We start from the raw sequence: 23,511 nt of genomic DNA, 5'->3' as shown, positions 1-23,511 counted from the left end.
TCTGCTGGCCACTCATCTTGGCCCTGGCTTCACCATACACTGTTTCTGAAAGGGCATCTCTGCCCTCCGTGATGCCTGCTCCTCCCAGCTCATCTCCCACCCTTTGCAGAACACCCTCGTCATCCCTCCCATCTCTCTTTTACAGTACCGCGTGATTGTGCCGCTGATGGGAGCTGTGTCTGACCTGTGTGAGGCTCTCTCCGGGCTGTCTGGCATTGCTGCGGAAAATGTAAGACGGGGGGTTAGTGGCACTCAGTCTACTGGGGGCACTTCATAGGCCTTTGGAGTTTATTTTCAACCTTGTAGCCACTTTTTTGGGGTAGTTATTATTGGCCAGCACAAATGTGATTATACCTGGATGTCTCAGACCTCCTGGCCCTCACTCACTGTGCACACTGTGGCTGAGACTGTCCCTTCCAGCCCTGGGGAACACTGTCTTTCCTCCATTGAAGTCACACTAGCCATGGTCAGAGGGCCAGGATATGGGCTCTGCTCTCAGCTTTGCTGCCCCTTCCTACACGACCTCTTCTATAATATGAGAAGCCAGAAATTCTTTCCTGCCCTAAACTCCATAAGTCTGTGGAGTGACACTGTGATGTTCTTGATAGAAATCTTTATTTAAAAACAACTGCCTGGGCCAGCCTGGTGGCGCAGCGGTTAAGTGTGCGCACTCCACTTCGGCGGCCCGGGTGTTCTCAGGTTCGGATCCCGGGCGCACACCGACGCACCGCTTGTCAAGCCATGCTGTGGCAATGTCCCATATAAGGTAGAGGAAGGTGGGCACGGATGTTAGCCCAGGGCCAATCTTCCTCAGCAAAAACAGGAGGATTGGCATTGGATGTTAGCTCAGGGCTGATCTCACACACACACACACACACACACACACACACACACACACGGATTGGCATTGGATGTTAGCTCAGGGCTGATCTTACACACACACACACACACACACACACACCACACACACCCCCCCCCCAACACCCCAACACCCCAACTGCCCATGCTGGGTTTTCTGCTGAGCCTGGCCCTGTGTGGAGGTGGGGAACGCGAAGACTGCCCCTTGGACAAAGACGCATCCTCCTGGATGCTCCCAGCCCCTCCTTTGTCCCAGCCCTGGTCAGTGCCCTTGCTCCTCTCCACTCCCCTTGCACTCCTGCTGGTTTCAGGTGGTTGTAGTGATTGAGGTTTGGTCTGTTCCGTGATGTGCTGAGAGTGTCTTAGAGACTTCCGGCCCCAGGGAACATCCCAGAGGCTTCTGGATGACTGCCAGTCTCTGGTCAGCATTCACTTCCCACCATTCAAGCGCAGATCCCATTGTAAACCTCAGGACAGATGTTACCAGCATGTTTTCTGCTGGTGGCAGCCATGCTGCTCCCCCTTGGGCCTTGGCCCCTGAGCTCTGGGGCTGGGTATATGGTGGTCTCTCTGGAAGCAACATTCCAGCTTCGCATTTTTTTCATTTGTTCCTGGGTTTTAAGCGGAGGTGCTCTTACCCATCCTGTAATCTTTCTGTTACTGTTGATTCTTAGATGGTGGTCACAGATGTGTATAATCACCGGTTCCACAAAATTTTCCAAACGGATGAAGGTTTAAACCACATCATGCCTCGGGATGACATTTTCGTGTGAGTACTCAGTGGTTTTTGCTGCAGGGTCAAAGGAAACATTCTAGAGGCTTTGCCTTGTTCATGTCTCCAGAGCAGAAGTTCTGGTAGTCGGTGCTCATGTGGCTCTGCCCTGACCTCTGGGTGCAAGAGATAAGTGTTCAGGGAATTGTGGGCTGTCCTTAGTAAACGGACACCTATTGCCTCTAATGTGGCAGAAGCACCTACTGCCACCTTAGAGCTAGATGTTCTAGATGACTCTGCTCAACATGGACACAGCCTTTTGTCAACAGTTGCTGCATGTTAAGAAGGCCTGTTCAGTGGTCCTACAAGTGGTCATACTGTCAGAAATGCTTTTCTCAGGAAGAGGCACAGCTTTGTGGGGGGGGCCACAGGAAGATAGGAAAGGGGACGTGGTACAGGGAGGGTCTTGTCCTTTCTCCATGCCACAGGCAGTTGCTCCTCAAGCAGGTGCCATCTCAGAATGACAGGGAGGGTTAATTTAAACAGCCTGTTTCAGCTTTAACATTCTACAAGCTCTGAGACTCAGTTTTCTCATCCCTGTGGGAACAGTACACTCCAACTCCATCTGGTCTCCTTGGCCCCTCCCAACTCCTCTTGCTTCAAGGCTGCTCTGTGTAATTGTGTGTGTCCCCGTCTCCCAGGTGGGGCAGAGTGGAATGTGAGCTTGCCTGCGCTTCCAGACAGCCACTTGCTCAGAGAAGCTTGAATGTGGACTACATCCATGCTTTCTCCCCTTGATTCCTTCTCACTCAGAAACTTACCTCTGCTGAGAGGTTTTTAGGATTTTGTTTTTGGCTGAGGAATGCAGTGCACAAAGGAGGCATTTTCTCTCTCTCTCTTTTTTTTTTTGAGGAAGATTGACCCTGCGCTAACATCTGTTGCCAATCTTTCCTCTTTTTCTTGTTTTTCTCCCCAAAGCCCCAGTACATAGTTGTGTATCATAGTTAGAGAGTTGCAGCTCTTCTATATGGGATGCCACCTCAGCGTGACTTGATGAGCTGTGACTAGGTCTGCGCCTAGGATCTGAACTGGTGAACCACAGGCCGCTGAAGTGAAATGTGCCCACTTAACCACTACACCACCGGACCGGCCCTAGGAGGCATTTTCTTCCCTTTACAATTTTGGGCTTATGACTTCTAGGTCACTTTAAAAGGAATAGTACTTGACCACACCCAAGGTCATAGTTCCTTTCATATTTGCATAAGCTGCTTCCCCACTCACAGCCATCTTCCCTCACTTTACAAATGGAGGGTGCCAAGGCTCATACTGGGCTGCAGAGCTAGGGCATGGGAAAGGCAGCTTTCATGTCCTTTTCTAGACATGTCTCCCTCAATTCTGGAAACTAATGTTTGCACACACCTGAGCTGAGAGAGCTGGGGCATTGCCCTGTGGGGAGCTTGGCAAACCACCACCAATGAAGGAATTTTCAGAGAGCCAACCAACAGGAAAGCAAATTCTTTTAAAGATGAATTGATTTGCTGAGAGAGTAAATCTTAAAAGTCCTCATCACAAAAAAAAAAAAAAAATTTTTTTTGGTAACTATGTTGACAGGTGTTCACTAGAATTATTGTGATGATCATTTTGCAATATATACAAACATCAAATCGTATGTTGTACATCTGAAACTAATATAATGTTATATGTCAATTAGACCTCAATAAAAAATGAATTGATAATTGTCTTATGAAAACACAATAGTAGAATCTAATACTTTTTGAGCGTGTGATACATTGTGCTACTAAGTTATTTAATTCTCACCACTACACTGTAGGGTGGGTAATCCCATTGTCTATTGAGTAAACAGACTCACAAGTTAGGCTCTTGGCCTGGTCACGGCAGCCAGAAAGTGGCAACGATGGACCTAGAAGCTGGGCCAGCCTCACTCCAAGGCCTGGTTCTTGACCTTTATGCTAGACCACAGGGTCCTGACCCTAGAGCACACCTGGGACATTTTTTTTGAGTTCTTGTTACAACTCCTCCTGCATATACTACAGTCAGGACTGTTTGCCAAGCATCTGGGGAGGGATGTATGTGTGTGTTTGTGTTTATAGTTTTCAAAAATTGAATCAGTAAGTTTGTGTCTCCCCCTATAGGAAGAGGGAAAGACTACAGTCGGTTGCCAGCAATTTTGGTAACATCTGTTCCAGGATAAAACATCTATAAATCTCCTCAATCCCATGTATTCACTAAGTAAGACACATTTTTCAAAATCATTGATTTGTATTTAGCAGTTTCTTTGGTTATCTCTGATTTTTTAAAAATTAAATGTGATTCTTTTACTTCAATGTTTTTGAACGAAAATGGCAATTAGTTTTATAAATTTGCTTCCTCATTTGAAATAGTCTTTGGCTAATATTCTAGGTGTACACCTTTACAATGTTTGGTTTTATTATAGGGCAGGGCACTGAGAATGCCTTTTTAAAAGTTGAGCTCCTTGGTGACAAAAAATGAACTTGGTGGCTGGGCCCCGCTGTGTGCCTTTGTGTCTGGACTGATGGTCCGGATGATAGCTGTCATCTGTGTGGAGTCTCAGTTGAAGGACCACAGAGTTTGAGGCCATGGTTGGGGGAAGGAGTATCACGTTAGCCCCGAGTCCCAGGTTATGTAGGTTTACACTGTGTTGACAGTGACCCTCCTTGGGATTCCTGACCCAGCCTCTAGAATCATCTTGGAAATGGTTTATCTGCCTTTTGTGCTCAAGTATGTTCTATCCCAGTAACCATAGTCCTGGCCACCATGTAGCTGTAGCTCAGATCTCTGTTGCTCACAGGGACCGGCTGCTGAAGGTGCCCTCTTTTGTGATTGACACAGGTATGAGGTCTGCAGCACCTCCGTGGATGGCTCAGAATGTGTCACACTTCCAGTCTACTTCAGAGAGAGGAAGTCCAGGCCGTTGAGCACTTCCTCCGGGGCAGTGCTGTTCGGGCAGCCACTGCTGGTTTCTGTTCCCAAGCACAAGCTAACCCTCGAGTCTTTGTACCAGGCTGTTTGTGAGCGTATCAGGTTGGTGGCAGGAATATGATTTGCTTGTTATGTAAAATCAATACATGCCCAGTAATAGTAGTTACTACCCCCTGCAGAGTGCCTGTGTTGATACTGTGTGCTCACTTCTGTTGGAAATGCAGTTGTGTCAGCCCCTGGGCCAGGCCAGGTGCTGTTGGGACAGGGCCTCTGGTACATCTTAAGCACCATGACACTAGGCACCTAAGCCTCCTGTGATCTCTGGAATCATGTCTGTCACTCCTGTCAGTCAACTGCTTTAGGGAGTCTAGTGCTTTGATGGCATTTTGTATTTGAATACAGTTTCTGAATACTCCACTATTGTTCTGAAGCTGGTAATTAACGTTACTGAAAAATATTTTTTAAAGTGATGGTGCCACTTGATATTTATAGAAGACTTGAAACAGACTTTCTCAGAGTCTTCAGTGACTTGGTAGTTAGACATCTCTTAGGTTCCTCTCAATTTCTTGAAATATTGCACCACCACATGATTTTAAAGCCCTTTTATTTAAATAAATTGATTTGTAAATAGCTGAATATATAAATTATGAACTACTTCTAGCTAAGTAGTGGAGAAAAATACATAAATGTTACAACTAACAAACCATTTTTTCTTTCTTTTTTTCAAGCCGCTATATAAAACAGCCTTTGCCTGATGAGTCTGGCAGCTTGCCCTTGGAGCCGGGGGCCTGCAACGGCTCCAGGGGCAGCTGTGAAGGTGAGCGCTTGCTACACTGTGGGGCTGTGACTGATCAAATCCCTCCTGACTTCCCTCTTCTTCCAAAGCTTTTGTACACATGAGAGAGGGAGGCTCTGAGGCTGGGTTGGGGGCTCTGCCTAGAAAGCAGACCTGGGAGCCCCGTCTGCATCACTCCACTGTGCTGGTGCCTGTTGTCCAACTTTGTTACCTCGTGGAATCTTCTTAGACATGTAGACTGGTTTTCACTTCAGGCAGACTGAGCCTAGCAGAACTGAGTGACTTGCCCAAGGTCATGAGGCAGAGTCAGGATTTGATTCTTATCTGTTGGGATTGCAGCGTGGGTGCTTATCCAGCACTTGATGGCCTCCATGACCTGGCTTCTATCGGCAGAGCTGTTATCTTGGCCCTTACCCATCATTGTGGGTGTGGCACCACCCCTTGGGAGGGCAGGCGTTCTGACCAGCCAGTCAGAAGGCAGAGATAGGTTCTCTTGGGCATTTCTCTCTTTCTACCCAGGAAGCTACTGGTAGTGGCTGACTCTAGACAGCTCCTGGTGTGGGAGTGAAGAGCCACAGACTGAAAGATGGGTTTGTTGCAGGAAACCCAGAGCCCTCGCCATCCTGCTGTGGCCAAGTGCTCACAAGCTCATCCCTGACCCAAGAGACATGTCTTACCTGCATTATGGCTATCACTCTTCTTTTTGGGGCTTAGGTGACTCGGTAGCCTTATTCCTATAAAACCGTAAATGTCCTCCAAGTTAGTGCTGTAAATTTTCAATTGCAAATCCAAATGCCCAGGTGTCACTGACATGCACAGTCTTGGGAAGTGAGAATTGACGTTAAAAATAATGACCATAAGGCTTTGTCCTCAACAGATATTCCAAATTGTTGGTATTTTAGGTTGAGTATTTATTATAGTCATATTCTTATTCTTGCCCAGAATATCCTGTTCTCCTCCCACTACAGAAGCCCAGGAGTGTATTTTGTGCACAGGTCCTACAAGCAGATATGTCGGAGTGGTAATTGTAGTCTCTGAGCACACCCTGGGTGACCTCTGGGTTCTCAGCACTCTGGAAGTTAGGGCATTGTGATTCCCAGGTCGAGGTGTGCAGTGGACTTGAACAAGTCACTTCATCCCTGTGAACCTTGGTTTATCCATCTGCAAAATGGGATGATGACATCTGCTTCACAGAGTTGAGGTTATAATTTAATGAGATAACATGGTTAAAGTACCTGGCACATAATAGATGCTCCATTAATAATAACACCATGTGAGTATTTGCTATTGTTATAATTAGCCTAGCTCTTAGACATTCCATCTGTCAGTCTCTTACTGCCTTCTTTTGAATCCTGTAAGTGAGTCTTGATGCAGAGACTTCAAACCCTGTTTAACCTTGAAATACAGTCATGTGCCGCATAATGTTTTGGTCAATGGCAGACTGCATATACGACTGTGGTCCCATAAGAGAGTACTGTATAGCTTAGATGTAGAGTATACTATACCACCTAGGTTTGTTTGAGTACACTCTGTGATGTTCACACAATGACAAAATTGCTTAACAGTGCATTTCTCAGAAAGTATCCCTGTTGTTAAGCGATGCACGACTACACTTTTAACCTCTTTACTGCCATGGCTCCTTGTTAGGTTTGTGGTGGCTGTTTCCTGCTGATTCTGAGTGACCTTGGGTAGCTGCTTTCAGTGGACCCTACTTTCTTTTCTCATCCTGTGAGATACACTTTATGGCATTTTAATTCTGACTGCATTATCAGAAGGTTCCTGAGATTGTCCAGGTAACTGGCAGCCCAGTGGCACAGCCAGGGACAGAGTTCTTGTAGTGTTGGGGCCCTGTTCACTGAGTGGGGTTGAGGCAGATTTTGGTTGTGACCCTCTTGGAGAGGCAGCAGGCAGGGCAGGGTTTCACTTGCCAGGCTGGGAGTGGGGCAGGCTTACATGGGTGTAAAAGGGGCAGTGCCACTGTCTCAGGAGTCAAGTGAGCTGGTTGGGAAAGGAACATCTGTGAGAGCTGGGGCTTGCGGTCTCATGCAAGCTGGCTGTTTCAGAGCGGTGCTGATGGGGATCCATGTCAACATCCTCATCCATGCTGTGCTGTTCCTGTGGCCTGAGAGGAAACTGTGCTGCATGGTCCCAGGCCTGACTTGTCCTTCCTCATGAACACTCCTAAGGCAGACTGTCCTTGAAAGAGGATTCTTATGTCGAACATCCTCCTTTCCTCGGAGTTTCCATTTCTAGTGATATTTCCCCAAGTATGTACACTTTATATTTTATTATTTATTTTTTTTATTTTTATTTTTTGCTGAGGAAGATTCACCCTGAGCTAACATCTGTTGCCGGATCCTCCTCCTTTTTTTTGCTTGAGGAAGATTAGCCCTGAGCTAACATCCATGCCAGTCTTTCTCTATTTTGTATGTGGGTCGCCGCCACAGCATGGCCGATGAGTGGTATAGGTCTGTGCCCAGGATCCGAACCTGTGAACCCAGGCCGCTGAAGCGGAGCATGCCAAACTTAACCTCTACACCACGGGCTGGCCCCTAAACTTTATATTTTGAATCTTTTCTTCCTCTATTAATTTTGCATCACCTTTTGGAGTTGTCCCCGTCTTTGTTGAAATTACTTATCTGTTACCTTAACTTTCCCTTTCAACTGCCCACAACAAAAAGTATGATGAATATGTTCATGGATCTTTTTATTGCAGCCACATATACTAGTTCTCTGGAAAAACCTGGGAAATTTACTCATCAGCATATGTCTCTAGAATGCCTATTATAACTCAGCAATCTGAAATGAATAAAGATGAAAAAAAGAAAAGGAGGGGAGGAACCTTTATGTTGTGTTCTCTGGGACCCAGCATGGCACCTGCACCTGTGAGACAATTCAGTAAATACCTGTTGAAGGGACAGTCATCAAATATTTCTTGTGGAGGAAAGGAAGACTTTTACTTAATATTTGAAAGTTGACTTTTAAATTGCATTTCTTAGCAGACTGTCTTCTTGAGTGTTGAGTATGTGTTGAATTTTGGTCCTTTACTCTCTATGGGCCTAATGATGAAGTCAAAAGAGTGGACTATGGGGTGAAGCCCAGTAAAGTACCAAGTCGTGAGGGGCCCAATTAGGACTGGCAGGACTGCGTGACTCACTTAGTACCTTCAGGTGACTCGTTGAACCTCTCTGGGCCTCCTTTTCCTCATCACGGAATACCAGTGCCCACTCTGCTTGTCTTACTGCATTGTGATGAGGATCACATGTGAATTCAGGTGCCTTGTAAATGCCAAGGAGTGGATATAGTTTCGTACACACAGAGCAAAGTCTGGCCAGAAACACCACAGTGAGGTGTGAAATAAAATTTTTAACATTGAAATAGTGGCAAATTATATACACGTTATTTATTTATATTTTTTTGTGTGTGAGGAAGATCAGCCCTGAGCTAACATCTGATGCCAATCCTCCTCTTTTTTTTTGCTGAGGAAGGTTGGCCCTGAGCTAACATCTGTGCCCGTCTTCCCCCACTTTATATGCGACGCCGCCACAGCATGGCTTGACAAGCAGTGTGTCGGTGTGCACCTGGGATCCGAACCTGCGAACCCCGGGCTGCCAAAGTGGAGGGCGCACACTTAACCGCTTGCGCCACTGGCCGGCCCCTATATACACCTTATTTTTCATTTGTGTGCCAGGAGAAGATGAAGAGGAAATGGAGCATCAGGAAGAAGGCAAAGAGCAGCTTTCAGAAACAGAAGGCAGTGGGGAGGATGAGCTGGGAAGTGACCACGGTGAGACCACACAAAAGATCAAAGGCCGGCCCTGCCCAAAAAGGCTTTTTACCTTCAGCCTTGTGAACTCTTATGGAACAGCCGACATAAATTCCCTTGCAACTGATGGAAAACTACTTAAACTCAACTGTAAGCACTTTCAAACTGGGCTTTTGGAGACTTGGGATCTATTTGAAGATATTTGCACTCAGTACTCACTGTGTTGGGCTTTCAAATCTCCGTGTAGCTCAGGATCAGACACTTGTATGATCCTTGGTTTGAAGCTCCCTAAAGACTGTTTTAGAGACCTGACCCCACCCCCCACCCTCACCCTCCTTGTCAGGCTTTTCTCTCTGGTCCTTGATGACTTCAGAAGGAAGCAAGCTCTCCCTCCACTCCTCCCACCCTTCAGGACCTTTGCTCCAGGTTGATAATACTTCCTGTGGCCGTCCTAGGTGGCAGCATTTCCCCAAACTCATTTCACTTATGAGAATAAACGCATATGTCTTTTGTTCCATAAGAATATTCATAAAATGTGACCCATCTAGAGGATGCTTGTAGATTTTGTAGACCATTACCTGGAGCCTATAATGGGACTGCTGTACAGACAGGAAGAGGCGTCCACGTGGGGTGTGCAGTGTGTGTGAGAAGCACAAGTGGACAGTGAAAGCACCTGCACAGGGTCAGGAGGGGAGCTGCAAAAGTGTCTCCTGGGTCTTTTACCTTCCTTCATCAGAAAAGAAATTAGCTAGGTGTCCTTTAGCTAGGTAGCTAGCTAGCTTTTTCTTCTGGTTATACCTCTTTAAAAAACTGGTTTTTTTTTTTTTTTTTTTTTTTTATTGATGTTTTAATGGTTTCTAACATTGTGAAATTTTGGGTTGTACATTTTTGTTTGTCCATCACCCCATATATGACTCCCTTCACCCCTTGTGCCCACCCCCCACCCCCACTGCCCGGGTAACCACAGTCCAGTTAAAAAACTGTTTTTTAATAACAGCTTTATTGAGATAGTCTTAGAGCTTTACATCCATCTATCTCTCCGTCTCACTGTAGCTCCCTCCTCTCCATGAGGCTTCCTCCTTTTCGTCTAATGTCTTGAAAATTCTAGCCAAAGATTCTAGGAGTCTTTGACTGCTCAATTCAGTCTTTCCATCTCCTTCCCTTCTCTCTGATGCTGTGGCCTGGAAGATGCCTCCAGGTAGTAAGCGGGGCAGTGTAGGCATCACCTAGTTTCTTTTCCTTCTCTCAGGGATCTCACTCTTGCTCTAATATCCAATGTCTGAAAACAGTTATTTCATCTATTTTGTCAGGTTTTCTTGTGGTTTAAGGCAGGAGGGTAAATCTGGTTGCTCTTACTTCATCTTGACCTTTGGCCTTTCAGAATTCTTTTTGGTTTTTTTTCCCCCTTTTTCTCCCCAAAGCCCCAGTAGATAGTTGTATGTCATAGTTGCACATCCTTCTAGTTGCTGTATGTGGGACGCCGCCTCAGCATGGCCAGACAAGCAGTGCGTCGGTGTGCGCCCAGGATCCGAACATGGGCCGCCAATAGTGGAGTGCGTGCACTTAACCGCTAAGCCACAGGGCCGGCCCCTCAGAATTCTAAATAGTGCCTTTGGAGCTTATCTGTAGCGTTGAGGAAATCTTTGCCAAAGGATTTAGGGGTTCAGGGGTCTCAGAGTTGGCTGGCTCAACCAGAGCACTGGTCTTGGCAGTGGCTGGTAATGGGTGAGCAGGTGTTGATGGTGTAGCCTGAGTATGGTCTTTCTCACTCCGGTCACTTGAAGAGCCTCTCCTGTTGCTGGCCATTCAGTAATGAATGACACTTTGTTCCTCCTCCACAGCTCGATCCACACTGGCCATCGATTGGGACAATGAGACCCGGAGCCTTTATTATGATGAGCAAGAATCTGAGGTAGGTCACTTGGAATTCTTGGTCAGTGGTGTGTGCTGGTTTCTACTCTGGATGTGTATTAGGGTCCCTCTCACCAGTTCCACAGCAATTTAACAAGTTATATTTCAGATTGAGAATGAAAAACAGTTAAGGATTTTGTCGTTGTATGTTCCGAGGCTCCAGAGAGTACATTATATTCCAGGCATGAGAGCTCATGAAGTCATGGCTCAATATGGTAAGATCTTATTTCCCCAACAGAACTTAGTGCTTCATTCCTCACAGGCCTATGAGAAGCACGTGAGCATGTTGCAGCCTCAGAAGAAGAAAAAGATGGCAGTGGCCCTAAGAGACTGCATCGAGCTCTTCACCACTATGGAGACCCTTGGCGAGCATGACCCCTGGTATGCAGCTCCCCACTCTGGGCAAGCTACCATGTACCCTGGGACTCTGAGATCTGCAGGGGCAGGGGTCATCTGTGTACACAAAAACCTTTTGTATTTGGACTTGTCACTCTTTTACCTGGCCACATGTAAAAGGTGTGCAACACAGGTCTGTGTGAACTGTGTTTTCCAGACTAAGAAAGCCATCACCCTGTTTTGGAAGGTGGCTTAGAGACCTCCCTGCCCTGAAGCAGTCATGCTGAGTGCAAGAAAGGATGTTGTGGGATTGTGGCTGTGCCTCCCTGCTTGAGTGCCCGGGTGGCACTGGCTGCTGCCTCCCCTCTAAGTGGTGGTTTCTCTTTTCTCTTCAGGTACTGTCCCAACTGTAAGAAGCATCAACAGGCCACAAAGAAGTTTGACTTATGGTCTTTGCCGAAGATCTTGGTGGTCCACCTCAAACGTTTCTCCTACAATAGATACTGGAGGGATAAGCTCGACACAGTCGTGGAATTCCCAGTAAGGTGGGTTCCCAGGCTGCAGTGTTATTAGGAAAATTAAAAAATAGGCAGGAAATCTGGGCACTGATTGGCTGAAGGGTTTTGCCACCAGAGACTTTCCTACATGAGGATGTGTGGTGTTGGGCTCTGGGAGGTTAGACTTTGGTTCACTTTACTTCCTCATCCTCCCACCTTTGGAGAAAAGACTCTTCCCCAGGCTCAGGGTGATGCTGATCATCTCTGCCACTGCTGGTTCCCCTCTCGAGTCCCTCATGCCACTTAACTGAGCTGGTTTTCCCATCTGTCATTGGTCCCAGGGAGCCTGGGCTCAGCAGGACAGCACAAGAGCAGTGCTGTTTCTTATTAACAGAGGGACAAGGCAACCAGAGAGTAATCTGCTGGGGAGAATTGGATTATTGGGGGCTGCACGTAGGGGTGCACATTCACCACCATCCTGTCCCTGGGGTAGGGACTTGGGGCTGGCTGTCTACTCATGTCCTCTCAGGTCCCAGGATACAGAGTGTAACTGACACAGGAAAGTAAATCAACAAGATAGGAGTTCCTCCACAAAATGCAGATTTTAAAATATGGGTGGATATTTTACATGAAGTATAGATGTGTCAATGGGAGAATCTAGGTGATGGGTATATAGGTATTTGTTGTAAAATTCTTTTAACTTTTCAGTATGTTTGAAATTTTCAAAATAAAATATTGGGGAAAAAAGCTTTCTGAACCTATTTTGATATTTAGCTTAAATTTTTATGGTACTAATTGTAATTCTGAATATAGCAGCCATTTCTGCAAAGTTGCTGCAGCCTTCTTGTCTGTGCCCAGAGCCCGTCCTCGGGAGTTTGGTCTGGGGTTGGAGTTACCCAGGAGGCTTCTCCTCTTTTCTAGTCTGAACATGTAGTGGTCAGAACAAGACCCCATGGCCCCTTCTCTCATGGTCTGTTCATTCATTCTGTCAGTCATTGGCTTTTGAGTGCCTCTCTTGTATCCTGTTGCATAAAAGGAGTTTCTGGGTTACTCTGACTTCTTTCTCTGAGTTTAACGTATTTAAGGGCTGTTTTTGTGTTTTGTGCTCAGAGCTCTGAACATGTCCGAGTTTGTCTGTGACCTGTCAGCAAGGCCTTACGTGTACGACCTCATTGCCGTGTCCAATCATTATGGAGCCATGGGGGTTGGCCACTGTAAGTACTGGCAGCTGCTTCCTTCTGAGATGTTGAAATGCCCTCCGCCAGTCATCTCACGAGCCTCTCCTGGTGTGCCAGGCGTTGCCCAAAGCACTTTACTTAAACGGCTCCTTGGGCCTCAGGTTTCAGGCTTTTTCTATGCAGCTGCTCCTCTACTCTTTTTTTTTTTGGTTTTCATGTTCTTTAATAATCCCACCTCTGGGAATCTATCCTAAGGAAATTACTTGACATTGGGACAAAGTTTTATGTACAAAGATATTCACATATTTATAACTGAAAAATTGGTAACAGCATTGGTGATCACCAGTTGGCACTACTGTCCGTCTACTTGATAGAAGAGTACACAGCCATTGCAAAATAAAATTAATAATAACACGGGGAAATGCCCATGATATGTTAAGTGAAAACAGCGACACAAAAAGTTGCATCATCACAGAAGGTAGTGTCACAACTACGTTAAAACAAAAGCAAAGGAACTGATTAGAGGTGGAAAGCCTAGGAGGAGACGCCAAAATGTTCATTTTACTTTTTTTTCTTTGTTCTACTTTATTTTCCAAAATTTCTATAATGTGTAGGTTTACTTTTATAATGGAAAGACCTGGTACATTGTGTTGCTTTGTTTACAGAAAGGGTTAGCGATGTTGAAGTGAGGAGCTAGGTTTCCTCATATTTTCTCTACTGCCCTTGCACTGTGCCAACTGCCACTACACCCAGTATTAGGACCCCAAGAGATGATGCCATGGTGGGTGTCAGTTCCAGTTTAGTGGATCACAGAATTGCCCTAAACCCCAATCTTCTCCCCTATACTGGTAAGCTGCTTCTGTTGGCCCAATAGTCTTACCTCCTGGCTCCTGATGGCTGCTCAGTCTCCAGTCCTCATGTCTACATTTCAGGCCATCAGAATAAGGGGAAAAAAGGGCACTCACTACCTTCCCTTTTAAGCAGACCTCCTAGAAGTCTCCCTCAGCTCCTCTGTATACATCTCATTGGCTATAACTTGGTCACATAGCTAAACCTAGCTGTAGGAGAGGGTGGGAAATAAAAATTTTTCCTATTTAAAAATTGGGTCTCTACTGGGGTGGCTGTTAGCAATCTCTGGTCACATCATATTCTGCAGCACTTACTTTTCTGTAACTTTTTTCTCCCAAAATAAATTTTGATATCTGTGTTCATGCGTACTGGTCAAATGTATTCTTTTTTTGTGTGAGGAAGATTAGCCCTGAGCTAACATCTGTTGCCAATCCTCCTCTTTTTGCTGAGGAAGATTGGCCGTGAGCTAACATCCGTGCCCATCTTCCTCTACTTTATATGGGACATCACCACAGCATGGCTTGACAAGCCGTGCGTCGGTCTGCGTGCGGGATCCAAACCTGTGAACCCCAGGCCACCGAAGCGGAGCACGAGAACTTAACCACTACGCCACCGGGCTAGCCACCAAATGTATTCATTTTTAAACTGCTATTTTAGTGTATAAACATACCACCTGGGCAGTTTCTTAGCCTCCGTATGCTTCAGTTTTCTCATCCATGAGATTAGCTGGTTGTGTGAGGCTCCACATTGGGTCCACAGTTGGAACTCCAAGACTGAGAGCCCCCAATGCTGCTGTTATGCCAAGCACAGACAGTGGAAACAGTCCCTTGGCACCTTCTCTGTCACCTTTTCCTGTGTTCTTCAACCACCACTTTGTGCAGTAAGCACTACAGTGAGGAATGGTTAGATAGCTTGCCCAAAGTCACACAGCAGGTTGAGACTAGAAACCAGATCTCCGTTAGATTCTGTCGTTTCTTTTTTTTTTTTTGGTGAGGAAGACCAACCCTGAGCTAACATCTGATGCCAATCCTCTTCTTTTTTAGCTGAGGAAGACTGGCCCTGGGCTAACATCTGTGCCCATCTTCCTCTACTTTATATGGGACGCTGCCACAGCATGGCTTAACAAGTGGTGCGTTGGTGCGCACCTGGGATCTGAACCGGCGAACCCTGGGCAGCCGCAGTGGAGCATGCACTTAACCATTTTCGCCACTGGGCCGGCCCCTCTGTCATTTCTTAGAGTCTGGGTGGAGCAGGAATTGGGCATTGCTGCTGGGATTGCTGTTGTAAACACATCCTGCTTGGAAATAGTGTAAAATCAAGACAGGAAGTGTTGGCTGTGGGAAATGCTTGGACCATTGTGAGAAATTGTTACTCAGCCACAGACTCTTGACTCACAGTTTTAGAGCAAGATAAATTTAGGTCTTCTCCACATCCCAGCTTGGCAAACCCAAATGGTCAATGTGTCCCTCACTGAGATTGCTCCACGGGCTCCAGAGGCAGTAGGAGGCAGTAGTAGCCATCTGCCTGGACAAAGTATGGGAGTTTGACTTGGCATGTTGTTTTGAGAGCTGTTGTTTTGCTTAACTCTTAAAGTATCAGCTCCTTTTATGGGTCCCCCGGCTCTGGATTATTGTTCATAGCCATCCTAAAGATTAACATTGGATTTCTCTATTTTTTGGAATAGTTTCCCAAAATTACAGTTTAAAGCCTTAGTCGCTCACAGCTCCATTTTTAACCTTTTAGAGCCTTTTTGAGAAGAAACAGATTTTTTTAAAAGGATGAGTTATCTTTTGGTTGTTAGGACACAAGCTATAAATTACCTTTATTTAATTTCTTTTATTTATTTATTTATTTATTCTCCCAAAGCCCCAGTAGATAGTTGTATGTCATAGCTGCACATCCTTCTAGTTGCTGTATGTGGGACGCAGCCTCAGCATGGCCGGAGAAGTGGTGCGTCGGTGCACGCCCGGGATCCGAACCCGGGCCGCCAACAGCAGAGTGCGCGCACTTAACCACTAAGCCACGGGGCCGCCCCTACCTTTATTTAATTTCAAGGTCTTTGTTTTGTTTCACTTTTTTTGAGTTTTGTGTTGTTTAGTGCAAGCCTAATAAGCTAGCCAGATTAGTTTTCTGGTGACTGCTAGAGTATTTTTTTTGTTGACCTGGCAGACACTGCATATGCGAAGAACAAACTGAACGGGAAATGGTATTACTTTGATGATAGCAACGTGTCCCTGGCTTCTGAGGATCAGATAGTGGTGAGTAGGCCCTGATATCTGGTTCCTCCTCTTACCTTTATGGATTAAAGCTGGGAAGAGTCTCCTGGGCTAGTTGGTTATTTAGTCATCTTTATGTGACAGTGGGAGCTAGGTGTGGCTGCCATTCCTTCCGGGATCCTTCCTAAAGAAGAAGCTCGACTCTCCTCATGATTCTGTCACAGGGCACCTGCCTTTCCCCACTTCCTGGGCAGGGTCAGCCGAAGCTAGCCTCAGGTGGAAGGGCCTTCATGGTCACCTCTGTGTGTGGATGCACAGGGCAAGATGGCAGATCCCTGAGAGTGGTATGTTTTTGAACAGTGAGAGAAAAGCTGGGGGAGATAAGTGATTTTTCCAACCAGTGAATAGACTTTTCCCCTCTTGTATTTTAGACGAAAGCAGCTTATGTGCTGTTTTACCAGCGTCGAGATGATGAGTTTTATAAGACACCTTCACTCATCAGTTTTCCTGGATCCTCTGATGGAGGGACGAGACCAAGCAGCTCACAGCAGGGCATGGGGGAGGATGAGGCTTGCAGCATGGACACCAACTGATGCTCCCTCAGTGACCCTGCCACCCCACAGCACCAGTGTAATCCCCCAGAATATCTTTCACACTCTGACGACTACTAGTGTTCGGCCTAAAAACCAGATGATGAAATTCCCTTCATTTATGAGAAGGAAAAAAAAGACCTTATTTGCTCAGAAGGGTTATGTCAAGAGGCTGAATTATTTTTCTTTTTACACAGGTGGTGAGAAATTTCTTTAAAACCTGTGGAGCTGCAAAGTGGGGGTCGGGAGGGTGGGTGCACAATGGAGTATGTCTGATGAAAGCATAGAGAGGAACACACTGTAATTGAGTATGGGGCAGCCAGGAAGACCTGCTGCAGACTGCCCTGAGTTCCTGGATTTCTGATTCTGGTGCCGATTACTGGTCACCCCAGTAGTCTGCCTACAGTAAACCAAGCCTCAAGTAAACTTGATGCCCCCTTCTCCCTTACTGTGTACTGGGTGGGTTTATAATTCCCTAAAAATTAGCCACTGAAGCCCATTTTTGTTTCCTTTTGTGTTGTCTTGGAGTTTCCAGCTTTTCTTCTCCCTAATGAAATGAAGATATTTGGTGTTGGGGTCTCCTGTCTCTGTCTCCTGTGGAACCTAGCAGTTCTGTTATGTCCTGCACTGTCCTCGATGAATTGAGACAGTTGGATACTGTGTGGAACTTTAGTTCGATATCACTTAAAAGAAGTCGGTACACAAAACTGCTGGGTATCGTGTCCAATCCAGTCATTTCCATGTTGGTTTGAGAATGGGAACCTTCTTGGGAGTTTGTGAGGCCTGGAAAGGGTTCCCGCCCCTCCACCCGGAGAGACCACCTCACTCTGCCCTCCTCACCCTGCCAAGGCCGCGCGGGTCACCCCCTCCCCACCCCTCTCCACAGTGAGGCGCGAGCCCGCGGTCCCTGCCGCCTCCCTCCACGTCCGGGGCCCTTGCTTCCCCTGCGGGCTGCGGTCCGTGTATATTTAAAGAACATGGCCGTCCGGGCTTTTTTTGTCTGACCTTTAACCTGAGCCGTGGAGGCCGGGGCAGCTGGTCTCGGGCACGCGCCATCGATCATTAGGGGCGCGTGTGGCGACCGTTGGCGGGGTTGGCGGTGTGTCTGCGCTGCTTGGTGAGGACGTGGCTGCGTATCTTCTGCCCGAGGGCTGGCCGCGGGGTGCGGGGTGGGGTCGGCTCAGGCGTCCTGAGAGCCAAGAGGGAGCCGCGGGATGAACTGGCCGGCGGCCGGGCGGCAGGGGTGGGCGGGTCGGGAGCTGGGGGAGGCGGGGCCGGGGCTCCTGCCCGGTCGCCAGTTCCCCTTGGAGAACTGCGGGCTACCTCCGCCCATACGGGGAGGGCAGCGCCTGGAGTATGGGTTTCCCTGCTCTCTGGCCCGTAGCCTGGATCAAGCACAAGGAAATCGTGGCAAATACCCTATTCGGAGTGGTTTACAATCTCATCCACAACATTCTCTTGTGCATTTCCAATGTATTACATAATAGAGACACGGTCGCTTTTAGGGGAAATGTCTGAAAAATTGAGAAGATGCAGAAAGGAGCTGACTGCAGCCATTGACCGGGCCTTTGAAGGAGTCAGTCATTCCCAGGAGTGCTCAGGCCGGCCGAGGCTGGAGCTGGACGCAGCGCCATCTTCCTTCCACCTCCCTGTGCACGGGCTTCTCTGCAGGAGGCACGCGCTTGCAACCTGTTCCCCTGCTGCTCCTTTTGCTCCTGTCCCGTGTGTCTCTGAGAATGAGAGCCCTGCCTTTGCACCAAACCATGCCCCAATGAATGCAAAGACACATGCTTTATGCCCCAAAAGAAAACCTCTGACCAGCAAGGAAAACGTATTGATGCATTCCTCCATTTTGACACCTGCGAGAGTGTTTTGGAGAGCGCCAGGAGATGGGGAGAACTGGAGAAAAGATGGTCTAAGGTGATTCCAATTTAATAGTTTATAATTTTATTTATTTATTTATTTTTCCCCCAAAGCCCCAGTAGGTAGTTGTATGTCATAGCTGCGCATCCTTCTAGTTGCTGTATGTGGGACGCAGCCTCAGCATGGCCGGAGAAGCGGTGCGTTGGTGCGCGCCCGGGATCTAAACCGGGGCTGCCAGTAGTGGAGCGCGCGCACTTAACCGCTAAGCCACGGGGCCGGCCGCCAAAGGGGTCGATTTTTAAAGTCACCTTATTTTTTATGCTGAGAAAACAAAAAGCTTAATTCAGGTGTCCTTTCCCCATACTGGGGAGAGGCTGAATGGATGACTGGGCCCTACTTCCTGGCTTCATCTTTGCATCTGCTCCCCTCTGCCCTAGACCTTTCTAGACTATCCCCAGATTAAGATCTCCCCCAGACTTTTTCTTCTCCTGGGTAGCTGCAAACTGCCTGGTCCTAGGCACCTTGATTTGGAGCAAGGATGACCATGTGTGATGAAACTTCAAGGTCGTGCCATCTTGGCTGTCCTGTAGGCAGAGAATGAAGAAGCCATTTAATTGGTTCAATTCTACAAATATTTATTCTGGTATTCATAGACATTAATGCACAATCTGTGATGCTCATGAGTCATTATGATGAGGCTATTAGTCAATTTCACTGATTTAGAAGTTTCCAATTGTCCTCTAATCACAGCATAAATGACAATTTAATGTTACCAGTAAGTTTTTGTATTTAAGATTACCTAACACTGAGTTCCCCTCCAAATATTTTCTTGACAAAGGATCTAATTTTGCACCTTTTTTTTTTCACCCGGGAGCTGCAGGAAAGATATGGAGAAAGATTTGAAGGTTGACTCAAACATGCCACTCAGCAGTTCTAGCCAAGAGGTCACAAAGGATCTGCTTGATACGATCGGTGAGTACAGAGAGCAGATGGGTCCTTCACGCATGCCCCTGAGTCAACACATTTCTCATAAAAAAAAAAAAAAACACACTCTCTTATTTCTTTCTTATTTCTGATCCATTTCCTTGGTAGATTTGTTTTGCTCCCAGCAGACTCTGTGCATAGAGCCCTCGTAGAGCTGATAGCCTGGTGCAGTCACACGTCAATCAGATCATTTCATTGATGTCTAGTTAGAGTGGAAGCATGGGACAGCGTCCCCTGGGACTTGGTGGTTGAGCTTAGATCTGAAGGAGACAGGACATAGGCAAAGATGGATGGGAAGTAGTCCAACTGAGGTGGGTAGTACAAGATTAGAAGAAAAGTCAGAAACCAAAAGCCCCTTTATTATTCTACCACCCAGAGAAAGCTGCTGTGAACATAGTACTGTACATCCTGTTAGACATTTTTTTCTGCACACACATCTGTATATTCTCTGTTAACTACGTGTGCCCTATTTTTAAGTGACTCACGCTATACGGTGGATAAAGTTCCTAGATAAGGGATACTGCCTGGCTCTGGAAGGGCCTCCAGGCTATGGGGGATGAAGGGGAGGCCTGGTGAGGGGAGGTACTCACCTTAGGCCACAAAGCAAGACCTCTGCCAGCCCACTATTTTAGTGGACTGAGTCTCCTCCAGGAGCCTCTGGAGGTGAACTAAAGTCATTATTGCCTCTGCTCACCATCTTCCACAGCCCTTGCCAGCGACAGGCGGCATTTTGATTACCCTAAAGACTCAATTTTTTTCACACTATGTCGTGCCTGCAGGTCAGGATATTCCCTGAGCTCCAGGACAAGCACGTGCATCTCTGTATCTTCTCACTTACGCCTTCCTTGGGAACTGCCAGATAGTTGGGGGTCGATAAATGCCAGAGCTAGAAAGGAGGGCAGCAAGCCCACCTTAACATTTGGCACTCACTGCCTTCCCCGGGGGAGGGATGCCCAGCCTTGCACAATCCTAGAAGAGTGGCCACCCATTTGTGGGTTTTACCCTGTGCCTGAAATGTCTTCAGAAACCTCTCACTGGAATTGTAATGCTGAATGTTCTTATTTTTAAGACCATACAAGCATCCGAACTATTGAAGAATTGGCTGGAAAACTAGAATTTGAAAACGAGTTGAACCGTGTGTGTGGTCACTGTGAAGATTCACCCTTCAAGGAGGAAGCCTGGGCTCTACTCTTGGACGAGAGCCCTCAGAAGCCCTCAGATGCTGACCCTGGCCGCCTCAAGCAGGCTTTTGATGATCACAATATCATTGAGACTGTTCTGGACATGGAAGAGGATTACAATTTAATGACCTCTTTTAAATACCAAATTGAGTAAGGACAGTAGACTTTGATTCTTTGCAGCAGGAGGCTGACGTTAAGGTGTCTGTGCAGAAGCAGTCACAGTTGTCATCAGGGGCCATAGTTTTCAAAGAGTTAGCAGAATCTGAATTACTACACCCCCCTTTAACTTACAGTTGTGTCCTTTTTTGAGCTGAGAGCCCAGTTTTTTTATACTGTTGCTTTGAAATGTTTCTTACTGTAGATTTTTTTTTTACTTTTCTTCACATCTTGAATGCATTTCTTTGATTTATGTTCAATATACCCAGTACCCAAGACAGGTGCAGTTTGTGGGTCTCTGCTCTGCCTCTTGGTGTTCTTTTCCGTGGGCCCCTGAAGAAGTACCAGAGCCACAACCAAGGTGGGCTTTGTGTACCCTCTGGGACCAGCCCATCCCAAGCCAGCTCAGCCCGCACGGAGGAACTAGGATCAAAATGGACCTTGGCCCCAGGCCCTCTGCCACCCTTGCATACTTTGCTTTCCTTATACACTTAGCACACAGGGCTGCCTGTTCCCTACATGAGCCCCATGCCCTCCTCATGTCCAAACCAACCTCCCTCAATTCCCCCATCCCTGCCCCTGCCCGACTCAGAAGCCTCTGCAGAAGCCTCCTGGTTGTGTCAGAGGGGCTCGCAGCATCCCTGGTCCCCTCCTCACAGGACATTCCCATGAGGCCTCCCATCACCCACCCCGCATCAGACACCTGGGTCTCAGCTGAGGGGGAATGGGGAGGGAAGGGTAAGCACATGTCCTGCCCATCCACCTTCATGCCTGAGCTTTATCCATCCCACCCCAGGACTGGAGATGCTGGAGGCCATAGGTGGTTCCCAGGGCAGTAATCCTGCTGCAGCAAGATGGAGAGGGAGTGAAGGAGGGGCCAGGCCACTGCCCTCCTGAGGTCAGCATGGCAGCAAAAGCTTGGCAGGCCTGGCTCCAGTCCCACCCCTGGAAAGAAAGGACATCATCAGAAAATATTTGGACAAATTTTTCAAAATCATGATGTTCTTTTAGAAAACCTAATAAGCTGTTAGGCAAGGTTCAATGCCTTCCAGAAACAGTCTCAGGGAAGTGCCTGCCTCCTAGGCTCATAGGAGAGGACAGGAGTGGGGAGGCTGGCATGGGGGCTGCTTGTAAGACCCAAAGCCCAAATGCACCAAAGAGCTGGGGAGGAAGGCCCAGTGGCCGAGGGGCCCCCTTGCCAGGCCATCTTTTAGGCTAGTGACCTCAGCCTAGGGCAGGCTGCGGAGCTGGTGACACCCCTTCACCACAGGCCTGGCGGTTCCTCTGGGCTTACAGGTGGACACCACATACCCACTCCTTAGTGGAGCGAGGCTGGGCACTTGCCCACACCCTGAGAATTAGCCCTGGCCACTTTGGAATGGGCCTCCCCTGCAGGTGCAGCCACCTCCACTGCCCTGCCTGGGGCAGAGGGTAGGACAAGACTCAGCAGAGGCTCCTCCCAGGCCACCTGACACTCAGTCCCTGCAGGTGGCTGCACCCTCAATAAGTACTCACAGCGTGGGGAGTTGGGGGCCAATTTGTTCTGCCTGAGCAGGAAGGACAGGAGCAAATGAAAAGAAATGCTCACAGCATCCTCGGCTGCCCTGTTCAGCTGGAGAATGGGCTGTCTGGATGGAGAGATGTCAGGCTACTTGATATCCAAAAAAACAGATCTCAGAACAGTATGTTCCAAATATGTGTTGATGTGAGTACTCTCCCATAGAGGAGGTGGAGCTTAATCCCCATCCCCCCAACCCCTATCCCATCACCACCCCTTGAGGGTGAGCTAGACTTAGTGACTTGCTTCCAAGGAATAGAGTAGGGAAAAGGAAAAATATATTTACATGGAGAAGCCTGGCAGACCCCACTTAACCAAGTGATGAAGGTGAACATCACCATGATGGTGTGTGGTTGTCATCCACCCCGATAGGAGGTGATGAGAAGGGCGCTCCACCTGTGTGGTGTTCTTACCAAAAACCCACATCCCCAGTCTAGTTATGAGACAGATGTCAGACAAACTCAGATTAGGGGACATTCTACAGGATCCCTGGCCAGTACTCAAGACCGTCAAGGTTGTGAAAAACAAGGAAGGACTCAAAAATTGTGACAGTCCCGTGGAGACTAAGGAGACACGATAACTAAACGCAGTGTGGTATCCTGGATTGCATCCTGGAACAGAAAGAGGACATTAATGGAAAAACTGATGAAATCTAAATAAAGGCTGGAGTTCAATTAATGTCAATGTATTTATGTTAGTTTCTTAGTTTTGACAAATATGCCACAGTTATGTGAGATGTTAACATTTGGGGAAGCTGGGTGAAAGGTATATACAAACTCACTATCTTTGCAACTTCCCTGTAAATCTAAAGTTATTCCAAAATTTAAAATGTATTTTTTAAGATATACAGTTGATCCCAAGTTTGTGAAAATGTGTGTATGAACACACATGTGCAGAAATTGTTATGGAGGGGACAAGGGGGTGTTTTAGTCTTTTTTTCTTCTTATCTGTATTTTCTAATTTATCTGCAGTGTACATGTAGCACTTCTGTAGAAAGATGAGATTAAAGTTGTTTTTTTAATTTTTATTTATATATTTTTTAAAAGGGTAGAATTAATATTTTATTGTCACTTATACTCAGATGGTAGTTGGGTATATA

General features: G+C 47.1%; 2 protein-coding genes across 6 annotated transcripts in view; both read left to right on the top strand.

The window, feature by feature from the left end:
- USP4 (ubiquitin specific peptidase 4) overlaps window positions 1–17,249 on the top strand; it is a 43,741-nt gene extending 26,492 nt beyond the window's left edge. For 2 of the 4 annotated variants that reach the window (XM_058558303.1, XM_058558313.1), the window contains 11 exons: window positions 146–229; window positions 1,533–1,627; window positions 4,442–4,633; window positions 5,260–5,348; window positions 9,019–9,243; window positions 10,935–11,005; window positions 11,267–11,385; window positions 11,736–11,885; window positions 12,948–13,051; window positions 16,034–16,122; window positions 16,512–17,249. In XM_058558303.1, coding sequence (XP_058414286.1) covers window positions 146–229; window positions 1,533–1,627; window positions 4,442–4,633; window positions 5,260–5,348; window positions 9,019–9,243; window positions 10,935–11,005; window positions 11,267–11,385; window positions 11,736–11,885; window positions 12,948–13,051; window positions 16,034–16,122; window positions 16,512–16,673 — 1,380 coding nt within the window. In that variant the 3' untranslated portion in view covers window positions 16,674–17,249. Of the gene's footprint in view, window positions 1–145; window positions 230–1,532; window positions 1,628–3,723; window positions 3,821–4,441; window positions 4,634–5,259; window positions 5,349–9,018; window positions 9,244–10,934; window positions 11,006–11,266; window positions 11,386–11,735; window positions 11,886–12,947; window positions 13,052–16,033; window positions 16,123–16,511 lie in introns of those variants that run through there. The other 2 variants (XM_058558321.1, XM_058558330.1) reach the window with 2 other exon arrangements.
- Window positions 17,250–17,336: 87 nt separating this feature from the next.
- Window positions 17,337–23,090, top strand: C2H3orf62 (chromosome 2 C3orf62 homolog). 2 transcript variants are annotated; one of them, XM_058558362.1, is made up of 3 exons: window positions 17,337–18,590; window positions 19,414–19,505; window positions 20,587–23,090. In XM_058558362.1, exons 1-3 carry the CDS (start codon window positions 18,142–18,144, stop codon window positions 20,850–20,852), a joined length of 807 nt encoding a protein of 268 aa, XP_058414345.1. In that variant the 5' UTR covers window positions 17,337–18,141; the 3' UTR covers window positions 20,853–23,090. The 2 variants fall into 2 exon arrangements, with proteins under 2 accessions (XP_058414345.1, XP_058414335.1); XM_058558352.1 differs by having other exon boundaries at window positions 19,408–19,505.
- The last annotated feature ends 421 nt before the right edge of the window (window positions 23,091–23,511 follow it).

This window comes from Diceros bicornis, chromosome 2 (assembly GCF_020826845.1).
Source record: "Diceros bicornis minor isolate mBicDic1 chromosome 2, mDicBic1.mat.cur, whole genome shotgun sequence".
Classification (NCBI taxonomy): Eukaryota; Metazoa; Chordata; class Mammalia; order Perissodactyla; family Rhinocerotidae; genus Diceros; species Diceros bicornis.
This window is presented reverse-complemented; position numbering and strand designations above follow the sequence as displayed.